Source organism: Bufo gargarizans, chromosome 2 (assembly GCF_014858855.1).
Source record: "Bufo gargarizans isolate SCDJY-AF-19 chromosome 2, ASM1485885v1, whole genome shotgun sequence".
Classification (NCBI taxonomy): Eukaryota; Metazoa; Chordata; class Amphibia; order Anura; family Bufonidae; genus Bufo; species Bufo gargarizans.
Window position 1 is genome coordinate 190089818 of NC_058081.1, and position 23593 is coordinate 190113410.

Sequence of the window (23593 nt, forward strand, 5' to 3'; positions counted from 1 at the left end):
GTTGAAACGTTGCAGAGGGGAATAAAGGATCCACGGTTTTTCACCTGACGTTGGAGTGCTGCCTCATCTTTTTGCTATCTATATCTACCTATAGCCGTTTGAGCCTGCGGCTTTGAGGATATTTTTGCACCCATATTATTTTTTGTCTTGTGCTGCTGGTTTTTTTCTTTTTTTTTCTTTTTTCTTTTTTCTTTTTTGTTATATAATATAATATAATATAATATAAAATATATATATATATATATATATATATATATATATATATACAGTGCCTTGCAAAAGTATTTCCTCCCCCCCCTTGACTTTTTTTTCGTATTTTGTTACATTACAGTCTTAAGTTCAATGTTTTGTTAATCTGAATTTTATGTGATGGATCAGAACACAATAGTCTAAGTTGGTGAAGTGAAATGAGAAAAATATATAAATAAAACTATTGTTTAGAAATTGAAAACAGAAAATTGACATGTGCGTATGTATTCACCCCTGTGTTAGGAATCCCATAGAAAGCTCTGGTGCAACCAATTACCTTCAGAAGTCACATAATTAGTAAAATAATGTCCACCTCTGTGCAATCTAAGTGTCACAAGACCTGTCATTACATATGCACACCTTTTTGTGAAAGGCCCCAGAGTCTGCAACACCTAAGCAAGAGGCATCACTAACCTAACACTGCCATGAAGACCAAGGAACTCTCCAAACAAGTAAGGGACAATGTTGTTGAGAAGTACAAGTCAGGGTTAGGTTATAAAAAAAAAATATCCAAATCTTTCATGATCCTCAGGAGCACCATGAAATCTATCATGACCAAATGGAAAGAACATGGCACAACAGCAAACCTGCCAAAAGCTGCCCACCAAAACTCACGGACCGGGCAAGGAGGTCATTAATCAGAGAGGCAGCACAGAGACCTAAGGTAACCCTGGAGGAGTTGCAGAGTTCCACAGCAGAGACTGGAGTATCTGTACATAGGACGACAATAAGGCTACTTTCACACTAGCGCTTGATCGGATCCGTTCTGAACGGATCCGTCTGCATTAATAACTTAGAAAATTTTCTAAGTGCGCAAGATGCCTGAGCGGATCCGTTCAGACTTTCAATGTAAAGTCAATGGGGGACGGATCCGCTTGAAGATTGAGCCATATGGTGACCTCTTCAAGCGGATCCGTTCCCATTGACTTACATTGTAAGTCTGAATGGATCCGCTCGCCTCCGCACGGCCAGGCGGACAGCCTGGCGGAGCGGAGGCTGAACGCCGCCAGACTGATGCAGTCTGAGCGGATCCGCTCCATTCAGACTGCATCAGGGCTGGACGGAGGCGTTCGGGTCCTCTCGTGAGCTCCTTCAAACGGAGCTCATGAGCGGACCGACGAACGCTAGTGTGAAACTAGCCTAAGCCGTACGCTCCATAGAGTTGGGCTTTATGGCAGAGTGGCCAGAAGAAAGCCGTTACTTTCAGCTAAAAACAAAAAGGCACGTTGCAAGTTTTTGAAAAGGCATGTGGGAGACTCCCAAAATGTATGGAGGAAGGTGCTCTGGTCTGATGAGACTAAAATTGAACTTTTCAGCCATCAAAGAACACGCTATGTCTGGCACAAACCCAACATATCACATCACCCAAAGAACACCATCCCCACAGTGAAACATGGTGGTGGCACCATCATGCTGTGGGGATGGGACTGGGAAACTGGTCAGAGTTGAGGCAAAGATGGATGGTGCTAAATACAGGGATATTCTTGAGCAAAACCTATACCACTCTGTGCATGATCTGAGGCTAGGACGGAGGTTCACCTTCCAGCAGGACAATGACCCCAGACACACTGCTAAAGCAACACTTGAGTGGTATAAGGGGAAACCTATAAATGTATTGGAATGGCCTAGTCAAAGCCCAGATCTCAATCCAATAGAAAATCTGTGGTCAGACTTAAAGATTGCTGTTCACAAGCGCAAACCTATCCAACCTGAAGGAGCTGGAGCAGTTTTGCAAGGAGGAATGGGCAAAAATCCCAGTGGTAAGATGTGGCAAGCTCATAGAGACTTATGCAAAGCGACTTGAAACTGTGATTGCCGCTATAGGGGGTGAATAGTTATGCACATTGACTTTTTCTGTTATTTTGTCCTATTTGTTGTTTGCTTCACAATAATAATAAATAAAAAAAAATCTTCAAAGTTGTGGGAATGTTCTGTAAATTAAATGATGCAAATTCCTCAAACAATCCATGTTAATTCCAGGTTGTGAGGCCCCAAAATACGAATAAAGTCAAGGGAGGTGAATACTTTTGCAAGGCACTGTATATATTCACCTATATAATCCGAATCTTACTTTTACAAGTAGACTGTTATCTGTTAACTGTTAAGAAAAGTTATAGGGAATGTGATTTCCCAGTGAGTGCTCTCCCTTGTTTCCTGAATTTCTCTCAATCATACATTTGGGTAAATATATATTTGTGAATTGTGGAAATAAATACATCAATTTGCATATAGTTTTTAATATATGCAAATTTACTTAAATAGTAAAAGAACATATACTGACCACTTAGCCCCCTCTCTCCCCGTTTGTGTTTGCAGGCTCCAGCAGTGACATAGATTCATACCCCTTGAACTTTTCCATGTTACACCCACAAACTTGAATGTTTTTTATTGGGATTTAATGTGATAGGCAGATAAGACCAAAGTTTAACTTTTTGCCCTAAATAAAATAAAAAAAAAACGCTACATGTGGCAGAAAACTAATCCTGCAAATCCCCACTGTGAAACATGGTGACAGCATCATGGTGCAGGGGATGCTTTTCTTCAGCAGGGACAGGGAAGCTGGTCAGAGTTCATGGGAAGATGGTGCTAAATACAGGTCAATTCTGGAAGATAAACTCTTAGGCCTCTTTCACACGGGCGTCATATTTTTGGCCCGGATAAGAGGCGTGTGCGTTGCGGGAAAATGCGTGATTTTTCTGCGCGAGTGCAAAACATTGTCATGCATTTTGCACTCGCGTGAGAAAAATCGCGCATGTTTGGTACCCAAACCCAAACTTCTTCACAGAAGTTCGGGCTTGGGATTGATGTTCTGAAGATTGGTATTATTTTCCCTTATAACATGGTTTTAAGGGAAAATGGCATTCTGAATACAGAATGCATAGTATAATAGTGCTGGAGGGGTTAACAAAAAATAAAAAAAAGTTAACTCGCCTTCTCCTCTTGATCAAGTAGTTCCCGGTCGGTCTCTTCTTTAGCTGTGGGCTAAATGACCTGTGGTGATGTCAGATCACATGCTCCAATCACATGGTCCATCACCATGGTGATGGAGCATGTGATCTGACGTCACCACAGGTCCTTTAGCCCACAGCTAAAGAAGAGACCGACCTGGGAACTACGCGATCAAGAGGATAAGGTGAGTTAACTTTTTTTATTTTTTTAACCCCTCCAGCACTATTATACTATGCATTCTGTATTCAGAATGATATTATTTTCCATTATAACCATGTTATAAGGGAAAATAATACAGTGAATAGACTGTCACCTAGAACCCATGCATGAAAATCGCACCGCATCCGCACTTGCTTGCGGATGCTTGCGATTTTCACGCAACCCCATTCATTTCTATGGGGCCTGCGTTACGTGAAAAACGCAGAATATAGAACATGCTGCGATTTTCACGCAACGCATAGGTGATGCGTGAAAATCACCGCTCATGTGAACAGCCCCATAGAAATGAATGGGTCAGGATTCAGTGCGGGTGCAATGCGTTCAACTCGCGCATCGCACCCGCACGGAATACTCGCCCGTGTGAAAGAGGCCTTAGAGGCTGCAAAAGATTTGAGACTGGGACAGAGGTTCACCTTCCAGCAGGGACAACGACCCTAAACATGCAGACAGAGCTAGAATGGAATGGTTTAGATCAAAGCATATTCATGTGTTAGAATGGCCCAGTCAAAGTCCAGACCTAAATCCCATTGAGAATCTGTGGCAAGACTTGAAAAATGCCTGATCAGTCAGAAAAATGCATTGCAATACCGGATCAGTTTTTCTGGTGTCATCAGGCAAAACGGATCCAGTATTTTTCCCCCCTAATTTTTAAAGGTCTGCGCATGCGCAGACTGGAAGGCCGGATCCGGCATTCCGGTATTTTGAATGCCGGATCCGGCAGTAATACATTCCTATGGAAAAAAATTGCCAGGATCAGGAATTCAGGCATGTTTTCAGTTTTTTTTCGCCTGAGATAAAACCGTAGCATGCTACAGTTTTCTCTTTTGCCTGATCAGTCAAAACTACTGAACTGAAGACATCCTGATGCATCCTGAATGGATTACTCTCCATTCAGAATGCATGGGGATATACCTGATCAGTTTCCGATATAGAGCCCCTGTGACGGAACTCAGTGCTGGAAAATAAAAACACTAATGTGAAAGTAGCCTTACTGAGCTTGAGCTACTTTGCAAAGAAGAATGGACAAAAGTTTCAGCCTCTAGATGTGCAAAGCTGCTTGAGACACCCCCCAAAAGACTTGGAGCTGTAACTGTAGCGAAAGTAGACACTACAAAGTATTGGCACAAGGGGCTGAATACAAATGGAAGGAGCACTTTCCAGATTTTTATTTATTAAAAACCATGTACTGTATTTTCTTTTCACTTCACACATACATGCTACTTTGTGTTGGTCTATCCCATAAAATCCCAATAAAATGTTTTAGTTTGTTGCTGTAACATGAAAAAATGTGGAAAAGTTTCTAGGATTCAGGGAAAAGTGAAAGGGTGATACCATATAAAGCAGCCTTTTAACACTTTATATCTTCAATGCAGGTAGTACTACACAACTCAGAGCTTTTTATATTACATACCAATAAAAGGATAAGGTAAAGGTTAATTTTTAATAGCCCTTCCAATGATTTTATTTTCTGCAGACTGTCGGCCATATACATAAAGCTGGCCATGCACATGAGATAGCTGTTGACTAATAGCCTTTTCACCCAGATCTGCTATAGCATGACTAAAGAGAAACGGGCTACTACCTGAACCTTCTGCCAGTGGCTTATCTCCCATGGGATATAATGGATGGGACATGTTAAAGTCCAACATGTTCAATCTTGTTTCATCCATGATCTGACTTTAGAGGACCATTGTTCACCAGGAAATTGAAATTACTTTCATCTATCTTCTATCTTAAAGGAGTTCTCTGAGAATTACAATTACTGAAAATACTTATATATTACTTTATTATAAATATATTCCCAAATAATAATGGCCATCCTCCTATTAGTATACACAAAACCTGTCCTACTCGCATAGCAGGTCAAGTTACTTCACAACACTGAGCTAAAGAGCTGCCTCATCCTCCTCTCTGCTCTACTTGTCAGGGATTATGATCCTGAATACAGTTTAATATGATCTTCAGCTGAATCTCTGTGAGAATGGAGTCCGTGAAAAGACATGAAGTTCAGAGAGGATGGACAGGACAGACTGTGGTAATGTGGGGCACAGACAAGATCTGCTGCTCATGAGGCACACCTCACCCTCCTCTCTGTACTTCATGTCTCCTCTCATGGGGTCTTTTATCAAACTGGTGTAAAGTAAAACTGGCTTATTTGCCCATAGCAACCAATCAGAATCCACCTTTAATTTTCCAAAGGAGCTGTCAAAAATGGGCAACTAAGCCAGTTTTACTTTACACCAGTTTTATAAATGACCCCTTACATTCCTACAGAGATTCAGCTGAAGATCATCTTAAACTATATTCATGATCATAATCCCTGACAAGTAGAGCAGTGCGGAGGATGAGGCAGCTCTTTACCTCAGTGCTCTGAAGTAACTTGTCCTGTTGTGTGATTAGGACGGCAGCCATTTTATTTCTCCTAATGATTGCTCCCTAGACAAAAAGAGCCATTATAACTAATGAAAGGTATTTTGGAAGATATTTATAATAAAATAATATTTAAGTATTTTCATTGTCTTAATTCCCGGAGAACCCCTTTAACAACAGAAAGGCCCTGCCAAAAACAACTAGTTATATGTGATTTGTGAGGAATCATCTGCTGTTTCTCTGGCATCTAGAATTGAATTTGCTAGGTACACAGGGATCTAGCATATATTTCTAATATACATTTGGCACCAGTACTGGTCTACCAGGGATGCCCAACCTGCGGCCCTCCAGCTGTTGCAAAACTACAACTCCCAGCATGCCTGGACAGCCTACAGCTATTAGGTCATGCTGGGAGTTGTAGTTTTGCAACAGCTGGAGGGCCACAGGTTGAGCATCCCTAGTCTAGACAATAGCAATGTGTGCTCAAATCTTTGTTCACATATTTTATTTGCACTTTCATCATACATTCTTGCAATTTTAATTAAACCTGAATTTTTCTTTTTCAGGTCTTCAAATTAGATGTTTTATACAATGGCCGTCGTCATACACTTGACCGACGATATAGTGAATTCCATACACTCCATAAACTGGTAAGTTGTGTTTTTTTCCTGTTCCATCTTTCAGATTTGTTCATCAAATTGGACTTTCAGGTCTAGAACTAAGTAAAGAGGTATCATTTAAAAGAATCCTTAAAATTGTAGCTAATTACCCAGTGGCATATTACATAGACCATATACAGTCAGGTCCATAAATATTGTGACGTTGACACAATTCTAACATTTTTGGCTCTATGCACCACCACAATGGATTTGAAATGAAACTAACAAGATGTGCTTTAACTGCAGACTGTCAGCTTTAATTTGAGGGTATTTACATCCAAATCAGGTGAACGGTGCAGGAATTACAACCGTTTGCATATGTGCCTCCCACTTGTTAAGGGACCAAAAGTAATGGGACAAAATAATAATCATGAATCAAACTTTCACTTTTTAATACTTGGTTGCAAATCCTTTGCAGTCAATTACAGCCTGAAGTCTGGAACGCATAGACATCACCAGATGCTGGGTTTCACCCTTGGTGATGCTCTGCCAGGCCTCTACTGCAACTGTCTGCAGTTCCTGCTTGTTCTTGGGGCATTTTTCCTTCAGTTTTGTCTTCAGCAAGTAAAATGCATGCTCAATCGGATTCAGGTCAGGTGATTAACTTGGCCATTGCAACATTCCACTTCTTTCCCTTAAAAAACTCTTTGGTTGCTTTTGCTGTATGCTTTGGGTCATTGTCCATCTGTACTGTGAAGCGCCGTCCAATGAGTTTTGAAGCATTTGGCTGAATATAAGCAGATAATATTGCCCGAAACACTTCAGAATTCATCCTGCTGCTTTTGTCAGCAGTCACATCATCAATAAATACAAGAGAACCAGTTCCATTGGCAGCCATACATGCCCACACCATAACACTACCACCACCACCATACTTCACTGATGAGGTGGTATGCTTAGGATCATGAGCAGTTCCTTTCCTTCTCCATACTCTTCTCTTCCCATCACTCTAGTACAAGTTGATCTTGGTCTCATCTGTCGATAGGATGTTGTTCCAGAACTGTGAAGGCTTTTTTAGATGTCATTTGGCAATCTTTAATCTGGCCTTCCTGTTTTTGAGGCTCACCAATGGTTTACATCTTGTGGTGAACCTTCTGTATTCACTCTGAAGTCTTCTCTTGATTGTTTTTGACACACATACACCTACCTCCTGGAGAGTGTTCTTGATCTGGCCAACTGTCAGTTGTGAAGGGTGTTTTCTTCACCAGGGAAAGAATTCTTCGGTCATCCACCACAGTTGTTTTCCGCGGTCTTCTGGTGTTGCTGAGCTCACCGTTGCGTTCCTTCTTAAGAATGTTCCAAACAGTTATTTTGGCTACACTAATTGTTTTTGCTATCTCTGATGGGTTTGTTTTGTTTTTTCAGCCTAATGATGGCTTGCTTCACTGATGGTGACAGCTCTTTGGATCTCATCTAGAGAGTTGTGTTTGAGTTTTATTTTTGAAGCTTTATAACAAAACGGACAAAAAGAAGAGCAATGCCAACAATCTAAAGCTGGGTTCACATCTTAATGGGTTCTGTCATGGTGTCTGGCATTTTACCAAAAAAGCCTTCAATTTTTTGCAGCAAATTGACAGTATCTGCAATGGAGGCTCCTAACCGAACCTACCAAACCAGCCAAATCAAAGATTGTCAGTAGAACATATAAAGTATCCAGCTGATCAAATAAAGCACTTAGAAACAGAACATCATATATACATTATATGTGGTTACTGACCGTTCACTCAGATTTGTTAGGGCTCTTTCACACTTGCGTTCTTTTCTTCCGGCATAGAGTTCCGTCGTCGGGGCTCTATGCCGGAAGAATCCTGATCAGTTTTATCCTAATGCATTCTGAATGGAGAGAAATCCGTTTAGGATGCATCAGGATGTCTTCAGTTCAGGACCGGAACGTTTTTTTGGCCGGAGAAAATACCGCAGCATGCTGCGCTTTTTGCTCCGGCCAAAAATCCTGAACACTTGCCGCAAGGCCGGATCCGGAATTAATGCCCATTGAAAGGCATTAATCCGGATCCGGCCTTAAGCTAAACGTTGTTTCGGCGCATTGCCGGATCCGACGTTTAGCTTTTTCTTAATGGTTACCATGGCTGCCGGGATGCTAAAGTCCTGTCCTGGCAGCCATGGTAAAGTGTAGTGGGGAGCGGGGGAGCAGCATACTTACCGTCCGTGCGGCTCCCGGGGCGCTCCAGAGTAACGTCAGGGCGCCCCACGCGCATGGATGACGTGATCGCATGGACACGTCATCCATGCGCATGGGGCGCTCTGACGTCATTCTGGAGCGCCCCGGGAGCAGCACGGACTGAAAGTATACTGCTCCCCACTACTACTATGGCAACCAGGACTTTAATAGCGTCCTGGGTGCCATAGTAACAGTGAATGCATTTTGAAGACGGATCTGTCTTCAAATGCTTTCAGTTCACTTGCGTTTTTCCGGATCCGGCGTGTAATTCCGGCAAATGGAGTACACGCCAGATCCGGACAATGCAAGTGTGAAAGAGGCCTTATTCACACACATGCACACACCTACTTGCGGCCCTCCCCTTCTGCCAGTGTCTGCAGGAACCATCTTTCTAGGTCACAATGTCATGTGTATTGCAGGATTTTCTACGCACTCTAAACAAATGTCTAATTTTAAAGGATATTTATGGTTCTTGTGAAGAGAGTTCTAAATTGCAGTTAACCATAAAGAGATTCTCAAGCAAACAGAGGTACTTACGGTACAAGTTTACATGGTTATTGAGCTTCATAGTATTTTTAGCTGTCTGCAAGTAAAAGTTTGTAGCCATATCATTTGTCATGTCAAGTGGGTGAAATTCTTTGCATCTCCACAGCTCAAGAAGAAATGCAAGGTTCCAGATTTTCCACCCAAACGGGTTCCAAACTGGATGTCCAAGGTCCAAGAGCAAAGGCGGCAAGGGCTAGAAGCATATATCCAAGTAAGAAAGTATCTTAGTCACAAATTCATTACTATTGCGCAATGCACTATTTTTTCTGGTCTGGCTTTTATTCAGAGGGGGGACTGAACTGGTAATTTGGGGGGACTGAACTGGTAATTTGGGGGGACTGAACTGGTAATTTGGGGGGACTGAACTGGTAATTGTGAGAATGCTGTAAATGAAGTAAATTGGATCTCTGGAATCTATTGTTTGAGAATTTTGAAGCAAAATCAGCTATATCTGTAAGCACAAATGTTATATCTCTGAACAGATTCAAACACCAGAAATATATTAAAGCATATTCACACCTTTTGGGGGCAATTTTTTTTTATTATAAATACATACATATTTTGAGCTAAAAATCATTTTTTCAATTGTTTTTTATAAAAAAATACGGAGTCGTTTTTCTGTACAGAGCTGAGATGCTGTAGCAGCAGCCTGTGCATTTTCTGTCAGTTGGGGAGCTGACGGGCTCCGTATCTCTGCTCTCTGACATTATAAGCACTCATAAGCACCTTTACACCGCCAGATAATCGCTAACGAGCGTTCCTATGAATGCTTGTTAGCAATTATCTGTCGTTTTCTCTGCCCGGCACTTTAGATGAGAAAATACAGAGGGCCCTGAGTGTTGAGTTTAATATGAGGTATGACAATCACTTGCCTAATCCTTGTATTGGGTGCTAACAGAGTAAATCGGCATTTCATTGTGTAACACAATACTGTGATGAAAAGGTATAGAAAGTGATTCATGAAGTTCTGTCTTAGCAGATGTGGAAGAAGCTAGTACATGAAGGGAACTGAAATGTTTGGAATTCACCAACCACCGCTCACTGCTGGGAAATAACAAATGATTTCTGTTAAATACTATTATAGCACAAGGTTACATGCATGGCAGAACATGACATATTACATGTAAGAACACCAGAATACTTTCTTTGATATTGTACAAGACCCGCAGAATAAATTAGAGACTAGAGATGAGTGAATCGATTTGTCTCCTCAAGCAGGGTTCTACACCTGCGACGGGCTGTACTGAAGCTGAGGACACTTATCCCCCCGACACGTGACATCTCGGCCAGCCTTGCCAATCTCACACTGCGCCACTGCTCGGACTAGCAATGTAACCATACCTTTCTTGTAAAAATCCGGTCTTTTAATCTTGAGAAATGCAAGTAAGAAATGCAAAAAATGCAAATAAGGTATTTCAGTACACAGTGGGCAGGGCCGCTCTGTTTAGTGCCCCTGGATTCTCCTGCATCATCGCTACCAGCTTTGAAATCAAAGACTGTGAATCAAACGAGGTGGTGTAGGCGCTGGGCTGTGTTACTAGCAGAGCGTTCCTGCACCAGACAGAGTAATCCTGCCCCCAATACACATATCTCAGGGTCAGAGGACCAAATATTAATCGGAAAAGTATAGTTACGTTAAGGGGCACCTACCATACATGGCAGTTTGCCTTTTTGATACTACGGTAATTCTGCAGTTGACAGTCTCCCTATAACTGGGGAATGAAAAGAACATTTACCCGGTGCCCTCCTTTTTATCTTTTCAGCTGCAGATCTGCCAATTCCCAGGCTCCACTTCTGTCCTCCAGCATGGTCGCACCGCATCTCCAACTACCTGATGTATACTGTGCATCTGGTAGTCCAAGGCACTCCCTGATGCCCCCATGGGAACAGTTCTGGCCAATCCAAGAGAGAGGCCGCAACCTCTTCAACAGCTGATCGGCGGGGTGCCAGCTGCTACTTCTCCCCGTGCGGGGATGAAAATGTTCGGGGGAGGGGCAGGCAGGGATGAGCCTCCCTAGCATCACAGGTGACGCTAGGGAGGCTCGTCCCTGTCCCCTCCTGCCATTGGCTGCTCCCCACCCTCGACACCGGATGTTTTCATCCGCGCACAGGGAGAAGCAGCCGCAACGGCGGTGCGGGTACCAGGAGCGGGAAGGCAAGTAAATATATTCAATGTGAGGGGCCCAGCAATAGGGGCGAGCTTTTTATACTCTTGGATAACCCCTTCAATGCTCCCTGTAAAAGCAGTCCATTTAGGGAATGGGTACCCACTAGTAAGTTTCTTTCCTTTGTAGCTCTGTAAGGTTAAGAATATCTTGTTTTTCCCAAACCCAATTTGTTTCTGGTCGATAGGGCCATCACACAAGGCCGTCCTATCTCTTTACATTTCATCGTTTTTTAAAGCTGCTATCACAGCATATATAGAAGGGTAAAACTTAGCTCCTATTGGAAAGTTAGAAGGGTTGTTTCGTAAAGGCAAACCCTTTTTGTATTGAAGCCAGCTGATTGTTGTAGGTACAGCTTCTGAAACTTTCATGGATTGCCAGGAAAGGTTGCAGCCAGCCATATATTTCCTTTGCATTGATTGCTGCAGGGAGAATGTAGTATTACATAGTGGCTTCTCAAATGAATGGCTCCCTGCACTGCCTGTGCAGGAGATACTGATATTTAGTGTCTCAGGGTAAGGCCTCATTCACACGACCGTTGTTCTGGTCTGCATCCAAGCCACAGTTTTTGCGGCTCTGGTGCAGACCCCTTCACTTCAATGGGGCCGCAAAAGATATTATATATTATTGAAAAGCCTAGAAGGACAGATGAGTGATTACTGCATTAAGGATGCTGGACATCGCCACGCAGACACACACTTCTCCACTACACCGCTTAGTATTAGGCCTCATGCCCACGACCGTTGTTCTGGTCCGCATCTGAGCTGCAGTTTTTGCGTCTCGGGTGCGGACCCATTCACTTCAATGGAGCCGCAAAAGATGCGGACAGCACTCCGTGTGCTGTCCAAATCCGTTGCTCCGTTCCGTGGCCCCGCAAAAAAATATAACATGTCCTATTCTTGTTTTTTTTTTTTGCGGCCAAGAATAGGCATTTCTACAATGGGCCGCCTCTTCCGTTCCGCAAATGGCGGAAGACACACGGGTGCGGCTTCCGTGTTATGCGGATCCGCAATTTGCGAACCGCAAAAAACTGAATGGTCATGTGCATGATGCCTAATAGATGGAGTCTTCAAGCAGGCGGTCCTCCTGTATGAAATCAATATGCTTTAAAAGAGAATACAGATGGGGTTTTTTTCTGATTAGAAGTAGTTAGAAAAAAAAAAAAATGTACTTAAAGGAAAGCCTTTCAGATGGGGGTATTTTTCTTTTTCAGAAAGGGGACACAATTTGAAAGTTTGTTTTTAAACGTTTCCAGAATATATATATATATATATATATATATATATATATATATATATATATATATATATATATATAATATATATATATATTAAAAGTGGCTTAAAAAAAGAAGCCCCTTGTATTACTGAAAACGCAAAAAATGCTAAATTATTTAGTAGCCACAATATCCTTGCCTGTGAAGCCATTTTTATGCAACGCAATGATGGCTGCACGCGTTTCTTTGCAGGTCACCATGGTTAACAATGGAAGAACAATGATTTCAAGCATCACCCTCCTTTTAACAGGTCAAGTCTGTCATTTTAACCCAATCAGCCTGACCTAATGATCTCCAGCCTTGTGCTCGTCAACATTCTCACCTGAGTTAACAAGACGATTACTGAAATGATCTCAGCAGGTCCTTTAATGACAGCAATGAAATGCAGTGGAAAGGGTTTTTTGGGATTAAGTTAATTTTCATGGCAAAGAAGGACTATGCAATTCATCTGATCACTCTTCATAACATTCTGGAGTATATGCAAATTGTTATTATAAAAACTTAAGCAGCAACTTTTCCAATATTTGTGTAATTCTCAAAACATTTGGCCACGACTGTAGGTAGAGACTTGCCACCTTATCTAATAAAAATGAGGGTCGGGGGGCGTGGCCAACTGTCGACATGGCCGGACGTGTCTGAGAGCGGCTCCGGCTCCGTAACTCCATCCTGAACCATCCTGAGCTGGCAATACGGCGATTTTCAGTTTAGCCTGAGCTGTGGAGTACCCGGAGACAGCAGAACCTGGCCATGGGTCCCAGCAAAGCACAACAAGCGGCGGACCGCTTGAAAGAATTTGCCCGCCAAGAATCACAACATGGCGCCGCCGCCACCTCCTCTCCTCGCGCACCGCTAACCAGGGGGCAAGCTGGACAAGCCCCGGCGGCAGAGTCAGAGGAAGAACCTGAGATCACCCTGCAATCCTCTCACAGCCAGCTGATGGCGGCTATTATGGGCTGTCAGTCGTCACTTACGGGCAAGATAGAGGAGGTCAGAGTGGACCTGGGCCTCTTGCGCCATGACGTCCAGCAATTGAGAGAGCGGGTTCGGCTCACTGAGGAACGGGTGTCTGAGCTGGAAGATACTACCAGACCCTTGGCGGCTAGGATGTCTGCTGTGGAAGGAGCGGTCGAAATGTGGCGTCAGAAATGCGACGACCTGGAGAACCGCTCCAGAAGAAATAACATACGTATTCTGGGTATGCCTGAGCGGTCTGAGGGATCCGACCCTGCCACGTTTATAGAAGGATGGATCAAGGCGACGTTCCCGGACGCATCATTCTCGACGGCTTTTGCGGTGGAGAGAGCCCACCGGGTCCCTGCCCGGATGCCTCCACCTGGGGCTCCTGCAAGACCGCTCCTCGCCCGCATGCTTAACTGGCGGGATCGTGATCTCATCCTCTCCAAAGCGAGAATCAAACAAACCATCACCTTTGGATCTGCCAACATATCCTTGTATCCAGACTTCTCAGCAGAGCTACAAAAGAAAAGGGCTACATTTACCTCGATAAAGAAACGTCTGAGGGACCTGGATCTGCAATATTCCATGGCCTACCCGGCCCGTTTGAGGGTCCTGGATGGCGGGAAATCTCATTTCTTTAATAACCCTAGGGAGGCCGAGGACTGGCTCCTAGTGAGGCCCCGGAATGCGCCTCAAAGATAAGGTGTTGCTGCTTTGGAGCGGTGGTATTTGTTTTATCCGATTCCGTCTAGGACTGGATCTCCATCCGTTTTCCCCCCACTTTGAGCGGTGGGGACTCCATTGGACTACCTCATAAGCATTATATAGGACGGCCGACGAGGGTGTGAGACTCGTGGGTATGTCTAACATGGGTCTTAGGTTAAGTCTGCACTGTGATAATGTATTGCCATGCTTGTAATTGATATTGGGAGCTTGCTGTTTTACCTGCACTTGTATATACCATCTCTACACTGTGTGGGTCCCCCACTATCATGGTCACAAATGTTCTATGCTTTAGAATTGTTTACTGCCCGGTTCGCTGGGATTTGATGTTTGTGTTACGGTTTAACTGTTTTTATGTCAGTTGGTGCTCTATGTATTACTACGATATACACTGCTATGCTGGGTTTATTGCATATGATCATGGGATTCCTGGTACATTCTACTTATTGATCTCTATTCAGAACAAATGGCATCTGTGACATGTATGTCCTGGAATGTGCGTGGTCTGGGTGGCCCTAGAAAGCGTATGGCGGTATTTGCACATGTTCGTACATTTTCTCCGCATATACTGTGCTTCCAGGAGACCCATGTCACAGCGGAAACGGAGGGTAGGTTGAAGAAACCATGGGTGCAATGGGCTAGAAGCGCATTTGGCACGTCGTACTCCAGGGGGGTGTCCTTACTGGTCCACCGGTCGGTTAGGTGGGAGGTACACAGGGAAGTGATAGATCCTGAAGGCCGGTATGTTTTTGTGTTTGCGCATTTGAACGGGGTGCCCTATGTCGTGCTTGGTGTTTATATACCTCCCCCCGCAGGTCTCACTGTTCTGCAAGCTGCGGCGGGTTTTGCAGCTCAATTCCCATCAGCCGGGGTGCTATGTATGGGGGATCTTAACCTGGTGGGTGATGAGACACTAGATAGGTTCCGGAATAGCCCTCATGTAGAAGGGGTACGGGTGGGTGACTCAAGACTTAAACGCTTCATATCAGAATTGGGGTGGCTGGATGTGTGGAGGGAGAGGAACCCGTCTGCTAGAGAGTTTTCCTGTTTTACGCCATCCAGGGGGGCGCTGTCCCGCATAGATTACATGCTCTGTGATGCGCAAGCTTGCCTCGCTATTTCAGATGTCAGATATGTGCCTCAGGGACCGTCTGATCATGCGCCCATTGTGGGGACATTGTCCTCTTCAGCTGGGGAGCCCCGTCGCCACAGTCTTCGCATACACCCGTTTTGGTTGTCCCTGATGGGCATAAATGACCGTATACCTGACCAGTTGAGGGTGTTCTTGGATCTTAACTCAGAGGGGGATAGCGATGCCCTTATATTATGGGATACCCTGAAAGCCTTCTTGAGGGGGTGTATCAAGTCATCCATTTCATATATCAAGAAGACTGGGAGACTTAAGGAGGAGGAGCTGGGTGCGCTATGCAAGGAAGCTGAGTCTGCATACATATCTGATCCCTCTGAGGCGAATAGACTGGACTGGATGCAGAAAGGTAGGAAGTATATGATGTATCTACAAGAGAAGAGTGACCGCAGGCTTTTCTTTATTAAGCAACAAGCCTTTGAGCAGGGTAGTAAGACGGGGAAGCTCCTAGCACAGGTAGTTAGACGTAACACTATGGCTCCTCCGATCATTCGCATTCAGACTGAGGGTGGGAATGTGGCGGAGGATCCGGAGGGTATATTAACCAGATTCAGGGAATTTTACAGCGATCTGTATGAATCGAGATACCAGTACACTTTGTCGGATATACGATCATACCTAGGCGAGGTGACTCATCCTCAATTATCCCCCTTGGATAGGGGGCTACTTGACGAAGAGATTACTTTAGAGGAGGTTTCTGCTGCAATTAAAGGCTTGAATTTGGGAAAGTCACCAGGCCCGGACGGCATCCCCCTGGAGGTATATGCCAAGTATGAAGACATCTTGGGGCCTCAATTGCGCAAGATGTATGTAGCTTCCCTGGGAAGGGGCCAATTACCAAGCACGTTATACGACGCTTCTATTGTGGTCCTCCTAAAGCCAGATAAAAATCCCCTAGAGTGCGGGTCTTATCGCCCGATATCATTGCTGAATCTAGATTATAAAATTTTGACTAAGATATTTGCAAATAGGTTAAACAAGGTGATTGCCTCAATTGTTCATGAGGATCAATCTGGATTTATACCGGGTCGTTCTACATCAAGCAACATCAGACGTGCCCAGGTGGTGGCGCAGGTGGGATGCCTGGAAGGCAGACAGTGGGCCTTGGCTTCTCTAGACACGGCCAAGGCATTCGATTCAATTGAGTGGGAGTTTCTATTGAATGCCCTGGAATGTTTTGGCTTTGGACCCACCTTTGTTAAATGGATGAGGGTGCTATATCACCGACCTACTGCAAACATTATGGTCAATGGCTCCCTGTCATCTACTTTTCCTTTGCACAGGGGTACCCGGCAGGGATGCCCCCTATCCCCGTTGCTCTTTGCAGTAGCTATCGAACATTTGGCCATTAGAATACGTCAGGATAACATTTTTAAAGGGGTGTCAATGGGAGGCAGGGAGGATAGACTGGGGCTGTACGCGGATGATCTTATTCTGTTTATGGATTCAGTGGATGTGTCCTTGCCACGGGCGATTGACCTGATCAATAGATTTGGGGATTTTTCTGGCCTGCGCATTAATTGGTCCAAATCGGCTCTAATGCCCTTATGGTCCCCGGGTTGGCCCCCTGTACATCACAATCTTATGGTGGTGGAGCATTTTAAGTACCTGGGAGTCATTATCACCAGGGAAACAGCGATGTCACACCAACTTAATATTGTCCCTATTGAGTCTTATGCTGTAGACAAATTCAGGTCCTGGAGCATGTTGCCTTTATCTATAATGGGCAGAGTGAATCTTGTCAAGATGATTCTCTTACCCAAGGCGTTATATCTCCTAGGACATGCCTGCACCCCAGTTCCAAAGAGCTTCTTCATGAAGTTACATTCTGTTATAACGAAGTTTGTTTGGGGGAAGGAGAGAAGGAAGCTAGCCCTTGATACCTTGCAGAGGGGGTGGCAACAAGGAGGTGCGGCTCTGCCGGATTTCTTTCTTTATTTTTTGGCAGGACAGCTTAGATTCTTGACCACTTGGGTTTCGCAGACTCCTTTGCCAAATTCTGAATACTACCTGAAGTGTCATTTGGGTCTGTCTACCTTGTGGCCGATCTTGGAGAACCCACAGGTAATAGAGGGTCGACTGTTGCCCATACATAGGTTAGCTCACCAGGTTTGGGGGGCTGCGAAGCTCCAGCAATACCGAGACCTTCCAGACGAGATAGTGTTATGGAATAACCCCATGTTCCCACACCTACAGCACTGTGGAGGGAGAAGTATTTGGGGGAACTATGGTGTACTTACGCTGAGGGATTTGTATGAGAAGGGTGTTTTATACTCCTTTTCTCAGCTACAGGAGAAGTTTGGAGTTATGCGGCTTCACTTCTACAGGTTTCTGCAGTTACGACATGCTGTTCAGGCCCAGTTTCGTGGTAGTACAAGAAGCATTTCCAAATACCCACTAATAGGCATTTTCAAGACACAGGGTCCTGGGGGGTTGGTCTCGAACCTATACACACACCTCCTTGATCTTAAAGTGAGATCCAAACCCTTGCTGGCGGAGACTAGGTGGAAGGAGAGGGTGACGCAGATGACTGATGAGGAATGGGCTGTAGCCATGAGTGCGCCATCTACTGTGTCGCCTGCCCTCAACAATAGACTTATCCAATTGTTCATTCTCCATAGGAGCTATTTGACTCCTACCAGGTTACACAAGATGGGTAGACTAGACCACACGAGATGCCACAGATGCGCCCAAATTAATGCGGATTTTTGGCATCTTATCTGGGACTGTCGCTACGTACAAGCATTCTGGAAGAAGGTGGTGGATATTATATCTACACTAGTTGCAGAGGTGATTCCATGCTGCCCCAAGCTCTGTCTTTTGGGAGTAGTGGATGGTGATGCACACCCCTTGTATGTCTGCATCTTCTTACGGGAGTCCCTGTTCTTTGCCAGGAAGGCCATAGCTTTGCGTTGGATGGCGGACAGACCGCCGACCGTAAGCCAATGGAAGGCACTGGTAAATCAGATATTGCCGTTTGAGTAAATAATGTATGGTAATAGAAAATGCCCCCAGAAATTTGATAAGATTTGGGGCTCCTGGTGTTCTTCGCCGGTTACTGCATTGCCCTCCCATATGCTGTCGGCGTGAAATGCATTGTAATATACACCTTAGTTCTTCATTATGTGTGTGAGGGAACGGGGGTGGGAAAAGACTGGATCTCATTTTTGGTGGATGGCTATTGTATATCTCTTGTTTCTGATGCTGTCATGAACTGTATTTAGAGATTTGTTCTCATCAAATGTGTATCGGAGGATCTCACTGACAAATATGTGTATACGTATATGTGTAATGTGATATGGCCAAATATGTACTGTACCAATTTTCATTTGTTATTCTCAATAAAACGAGTTTAAAAAAAAAAATGAGGGTCAGGAGTAGCCCTGTATAGCAAGATTGGCCTTTGTATGCAGGCCCCTGAGGACGTTGCTAGTGCAGCGAAACATGTCAGGCAGGCAGTAGTTTATCAATTGCCATTTTAATAACACGTCCTACTGTTGCACGGAGCCTAGTTGTTGGATGAAATAAGTATGTGAGCTAGAGTTAGGTAGTGAGGTGGCACAAGTAGTAACCTGTAACCTACTGGATAATATACAGTGAGGCTATCAAACAAGTAGCCCCTGATGCTGGTATAATCAGGTTTTAACTTATTTATTTCTTCTGCTTTCGTTACATTTAATATAATTAAAGGTTAAGTTTTAAAGGGTGTAATAGAGGGAAGCTGGCGAACTATCAGGCTTTGTCCTGTATGATGCTTTAATATATATATATTTCCTCCCCTGGGCTCAATTTTGCACTCCCTTCATGTAATCTTTGAATTTTAGCCCTTAAAGAGGGCCTGTAAGGCTAGTTGCACGAAGCAGGTTTTCTTCCGGACGATTCTCTGCATATTTCGGTAATTCTCGGGAATGTTCGAGCTTCCGGCAAATCAACTAGCCTAACCTTTCCCGGTACGTCTGTTTTAGTCACTTCCCATGTAATAACAATTCTGAAGCCACTATTCTTATGGCTCTATAATGTGCCATTCTTTTATTATTCCTTTTTTTAAATCAGTTTATTTTTTATTGAAATAAACATTATCATATGAATATCATCAAGGAGTCCGTAGTTTTTTGTATAGTCGGACATAAGTACATCAACTTACAAAGATATTGGTGTACGCAGACACCCATGACAATTATGGGAAATCAAGATTTATATGAATATTACAGCATTTAAGTAATTGAATATTGTAACTTATATGAAGTAACACAATAACACCCTTAAGTTCCCCCCACCCCAACCCAACTTGAGCAGAGAGACACCCCTGTCTGTATATTTAAGAGTCGTTATACAATCGGGCACCTAAACAGTTCCGTCTAGCTCCAATAGCCCAGCCTTTCAAACATTATACGGTAACTGTATGGTTCCCCTGGAAAGGGAGTGTAAGAAAGACATTTGTCCCTGTATACAATCTTGAACTAACGCCCGAGAAGCCAGTTGCGCAGACTCAACCCACCCCTGCCATAAAGATAGAAACTTATTTGGACATTTTCGTTATACTCCCTTTTCTAATCTCAAAATTATATTCATCCTATTAATAAACTCTTGTTTTGTGGACAGAGCCTCTCATATCCAGTGTTTAGCTATTAGTACCACACCCTTAGGAAATTGCGTCTGAAATGTTCTTTTATTATTCCTGCTTGAATTACTAGCAGTTTGCAGTGAGGGTCCAGATGGGTGTAATTAGTTGGGGAGGGGGGTGTTTGTGCACAGTCTGGTAGCACTGAATGAATACTGTGCAGGGACAACCCCCCCCCCCCCCCCCCCCCCCCCCAACTGGACTCGCCGATATAGACCTGCAAGTAATTCATAAATTCTTTCTAGCAGGAATAGGAATGGTACAGCACAAAGTAATTAAAGTAGATGCTCAAAAAAGGTTGCTACAAGGGGGATGCAAGTAGTTACTAAAACAGACATGTCAGGAGAGGGGACAGGTCCTCTTTAAATTGCTTCCATAAGCTAGCAAGAAACCATTGCGTCCCTAGGACTGAAAGGCTTCATTGTAGTCACTGGCATGTATATATAAACTGAAAACAGCTAAACCTTGTATGTAAAACCCTTTCAATGCTCTTTGGCCCCTTTCACACTTGGTTACTGTTTTGCATCAGTTATTTGTGAGCAAGAATTAAAAGAAACCAAGAAAAGGTATAAAGGAAAGATTTGTACCTCTTCTGTGTAAAAAGTAAGTCCATTCCAGTCACTGTAACATTGGGCTCAGTGACCTAAATGAATGTCATAGATTGCCCAACCTAGAGGCTCCAGCCTCAGGATGATTGCACAGGCTCAGTAGCTGATCCCACTTCATCCATAGCAGAAGCCTGGCTGTAGATATATATGGTCCTGTTGTAACCATCAGGGACAGAGAAAGTTCTTTGTTAGGTTACTTTCACATCTGGCTTTTAGTTTCAGGTTTTGAGATCGGGAAGACGTTCCATTTTGATTTTGCACATCAGGATGCATCTGTTCCATTAGGATGCAGTTGTGTGAAATCAAAATGGAACAAACTGGATCTGTCAATGGGTGACAGATTGGTCACTGTTGACTTACGTTGTTTTTAGTGACTGATCCGGTTTGTTCTATTTCGATCCAGCTTGCAGTGGCTTTGTGTCTGGTCACAAAACAGAATGCTGACGGAACGGAAGACATCCTGATGTATCCTGAACGGATATCTTTCCATTCAGAATGCATGGGGACAAAACTGAACCATTTTTTTCCGGTATTGAGATCCTCTGCTGGATCTCAAAATCAGAATGCCAAAACGCATATGTGAAAATAGCCTAAGCGATATCCACCCCACTTGGAAGCTTAATTACCGGCTTCCCGCTTCTTCTCCTCTTGGCCGGGGATGTTTTGCTAGGCTCTCTCGTTGAAAACATCTGGTTTGACACTGCCTGCAGCCAATCGCTGGCCTTGGTGGAGACCAGCTGAATGGTCACATGATGAAAGGGGATCTTGTCACTGCTGCGGCCAGTGATTGGCTGCAGGCGGCATCAAACTGGATGTTTCCATTGACTGAAGCCAGCAAAGCATCACAGGCCTGGAGGACAAGGAGCGGGAAGCCAGCACCCAGAAGCTTCACTCTACAGGTCCAGCCAAGTGGGAGACCTTACTTAACTGCTACCCCTTCCCCCATTCTTGCACATCTCCTATAAGGAGATACACTCTGCAGTTAATTATAGGAGGCATGTTATAAGGAACATGTAAGTGGCATTTTTTTCCAGTAGTCAATTATGAAAGCTCTCATCTGCATGTACTGTAAATTTGGGACACCTCGAGGATCGGAGCTGAAGTTTTCATCTGTATTTTATTTTAGGGGGTTTTGTGGTTCAACAAAGAAGTTCCCAAGGAGTTGTTAGATTTTCTAAAAGTGAAACATTTTCTACAAAGCAAAAAGAACTGCAGCTTGGAGTGAGTATATGCAATTGTACTATTTGTTGTTCTAACATGTGGTAGAAACCTGATGACTAGATAGATAGATCAACCGCACTAAATAATATTTCATTGACAATGCAAAATAAAATTCGAGAAGTTGTCCATAGCAAGGAAGGACAACTGAAATGTAAGAAATGGGATCTTCCTACACAGCACCATCATCTGATGTGCAGGGAGCGCCTGGTACTGTGCCATGATGCAGCTCCCTGCATAGCCAGGTGGCAAGAGGTCGCTGCTGTGCTGGGAAAAGGTTGAAGGTGAAGCATTGCCAAACCAGCACCGTGGCCCCTGGTGGTTGGCCAATGTAAAGGTGCTGCTGATCTAATGTAAGACAAATGCTCATTTAATGGGTGAAGGCATCGCTGAGGTGGCAGCGTAAAAGGAATGTGTCATCAGAAAATGACCTAAATATCTACAATCATGGAATTTTCACACTGGCCACCAGGCCTAATTATAGGTCATGATTTCCTGTTGTGTACAGGTAACTTTTCAGTAGCCATCTTGTTATTATCACAGGCAGAATAACAATGACCAATATTACTTCAGCATAGATAACACAGTGGTCCAGTTGCCTGCATTCTATGCACTGCCACATACATTCATATGGCTGTCTAGGGCAGCGCTAAAGCCTGCCCATTAGTGCCAATGATGTCACTAGGAACACTGTGTAAGGGGAGCGCCTTAGTGGCGAAATGAATAATTTTTACACCATCGTTTTGTTCTTCTATGAGATAAGCCACCATTGAAGTGTCTGGCAGCGGCTTTCTTCTCTCTCCCCTTTGAATACACATACACGTTCGGAACGTGTATGGGGGAGCGGAGAGGGAGTTGGGAGAAATGGCTGTAAGGCGATTGATCATTTGGCCGACAGCTATTGAATGTGTACGACTTGCTAGTGTTAAGTGACTTTTATATGATCCTGATCGGTACCAGTGACCAAGTTCTTAGCCTGTTCTCAGCTGCCTCTTATATTGTTTGGAACGTAGTGTCAAGTTTCAGTTATGTTGGGACATGTCTGCTGTCATTGGTGCACAATAGCGTCTGAAGCTATTCAGGAGACCCTAGACTGACTGGCTGTTGCATGCTAATCTACTAGTGTATCCGTTATTCATTATCCCACCTATTGAGTTTACAGTTTTTTGTTTTCATTTATCACGTTTGCCTAAACCAGAAGTCCCCAATCTTTTTGTAGGTGACAAGCCACTTTTAAATGTGACAGATGATAAGTCACTGAATATTAAAGGGATACTAAACCTAGAAATGAATGATAGAAGTAAGCAGAAGATAATTTCACCTACTCTGTTCTCCAGTCTATAGCGTTTTCTGCATGTACCTGGAATAAACCTGCATTAATAGATAATTCATTTTATGCTGATCCTTTCCATTTGTGGATGAGGAACATTTGAGCTGGGCTTAGCAGTGAGAAGAGGCTTCTGCCTCAGCCAGTTGTCTTGCAGCCAGACACAGTATAATGGGGAAGATGAGCAACAAAGTTGAGCTCCTGGGACACATTGAGATTTCTTTACATATTTATCATTTTTTATGCTAATAGGAAACAATAATAGGTAAAGTAAGGTATATAGAGTTGGAAAGTATAGTTTGCAATTGGATTAAAAACTGGCTGAAGGACCGTGTCCAGAGAGTTGTGGTCAATGATTCCTATTCAGAATGGTCCCGGGT

At 43.8% G+C, this 23593-nt stretch overlaps 1 protein-coding gene across 2 annotated transcripts in view; it reads left to right on the forward strand.

Moving 5' to 3' along the window:
* The window catches only part of SNX22 (sorting nexin 22), a 65823-nt gene that overhangs the window by 22921 nt on the left and 19309 nt on the right, over nucleotides 1–23593 (forward strand). For both annotated transcript variants that reach the window (XM_044283345.1, XM_044283346.1), the window contains exons 2-4: nucleotides 6354–6437; nucleotides 9278–9382; nucleotides 21795–21889. In XM_044283345.1, the coding sequence (XP_044139280.1) occupies nucleotides 6354–6437; nucleotides 9278–9382; nucleotides 21795–21889 (284 nt within the window). The remainder of the gene's footprint in view (nucleotides 1–6353; nucleotides 6438–9277; nucleotides 9383–21794; nucleotides 21890–23593) is intronic.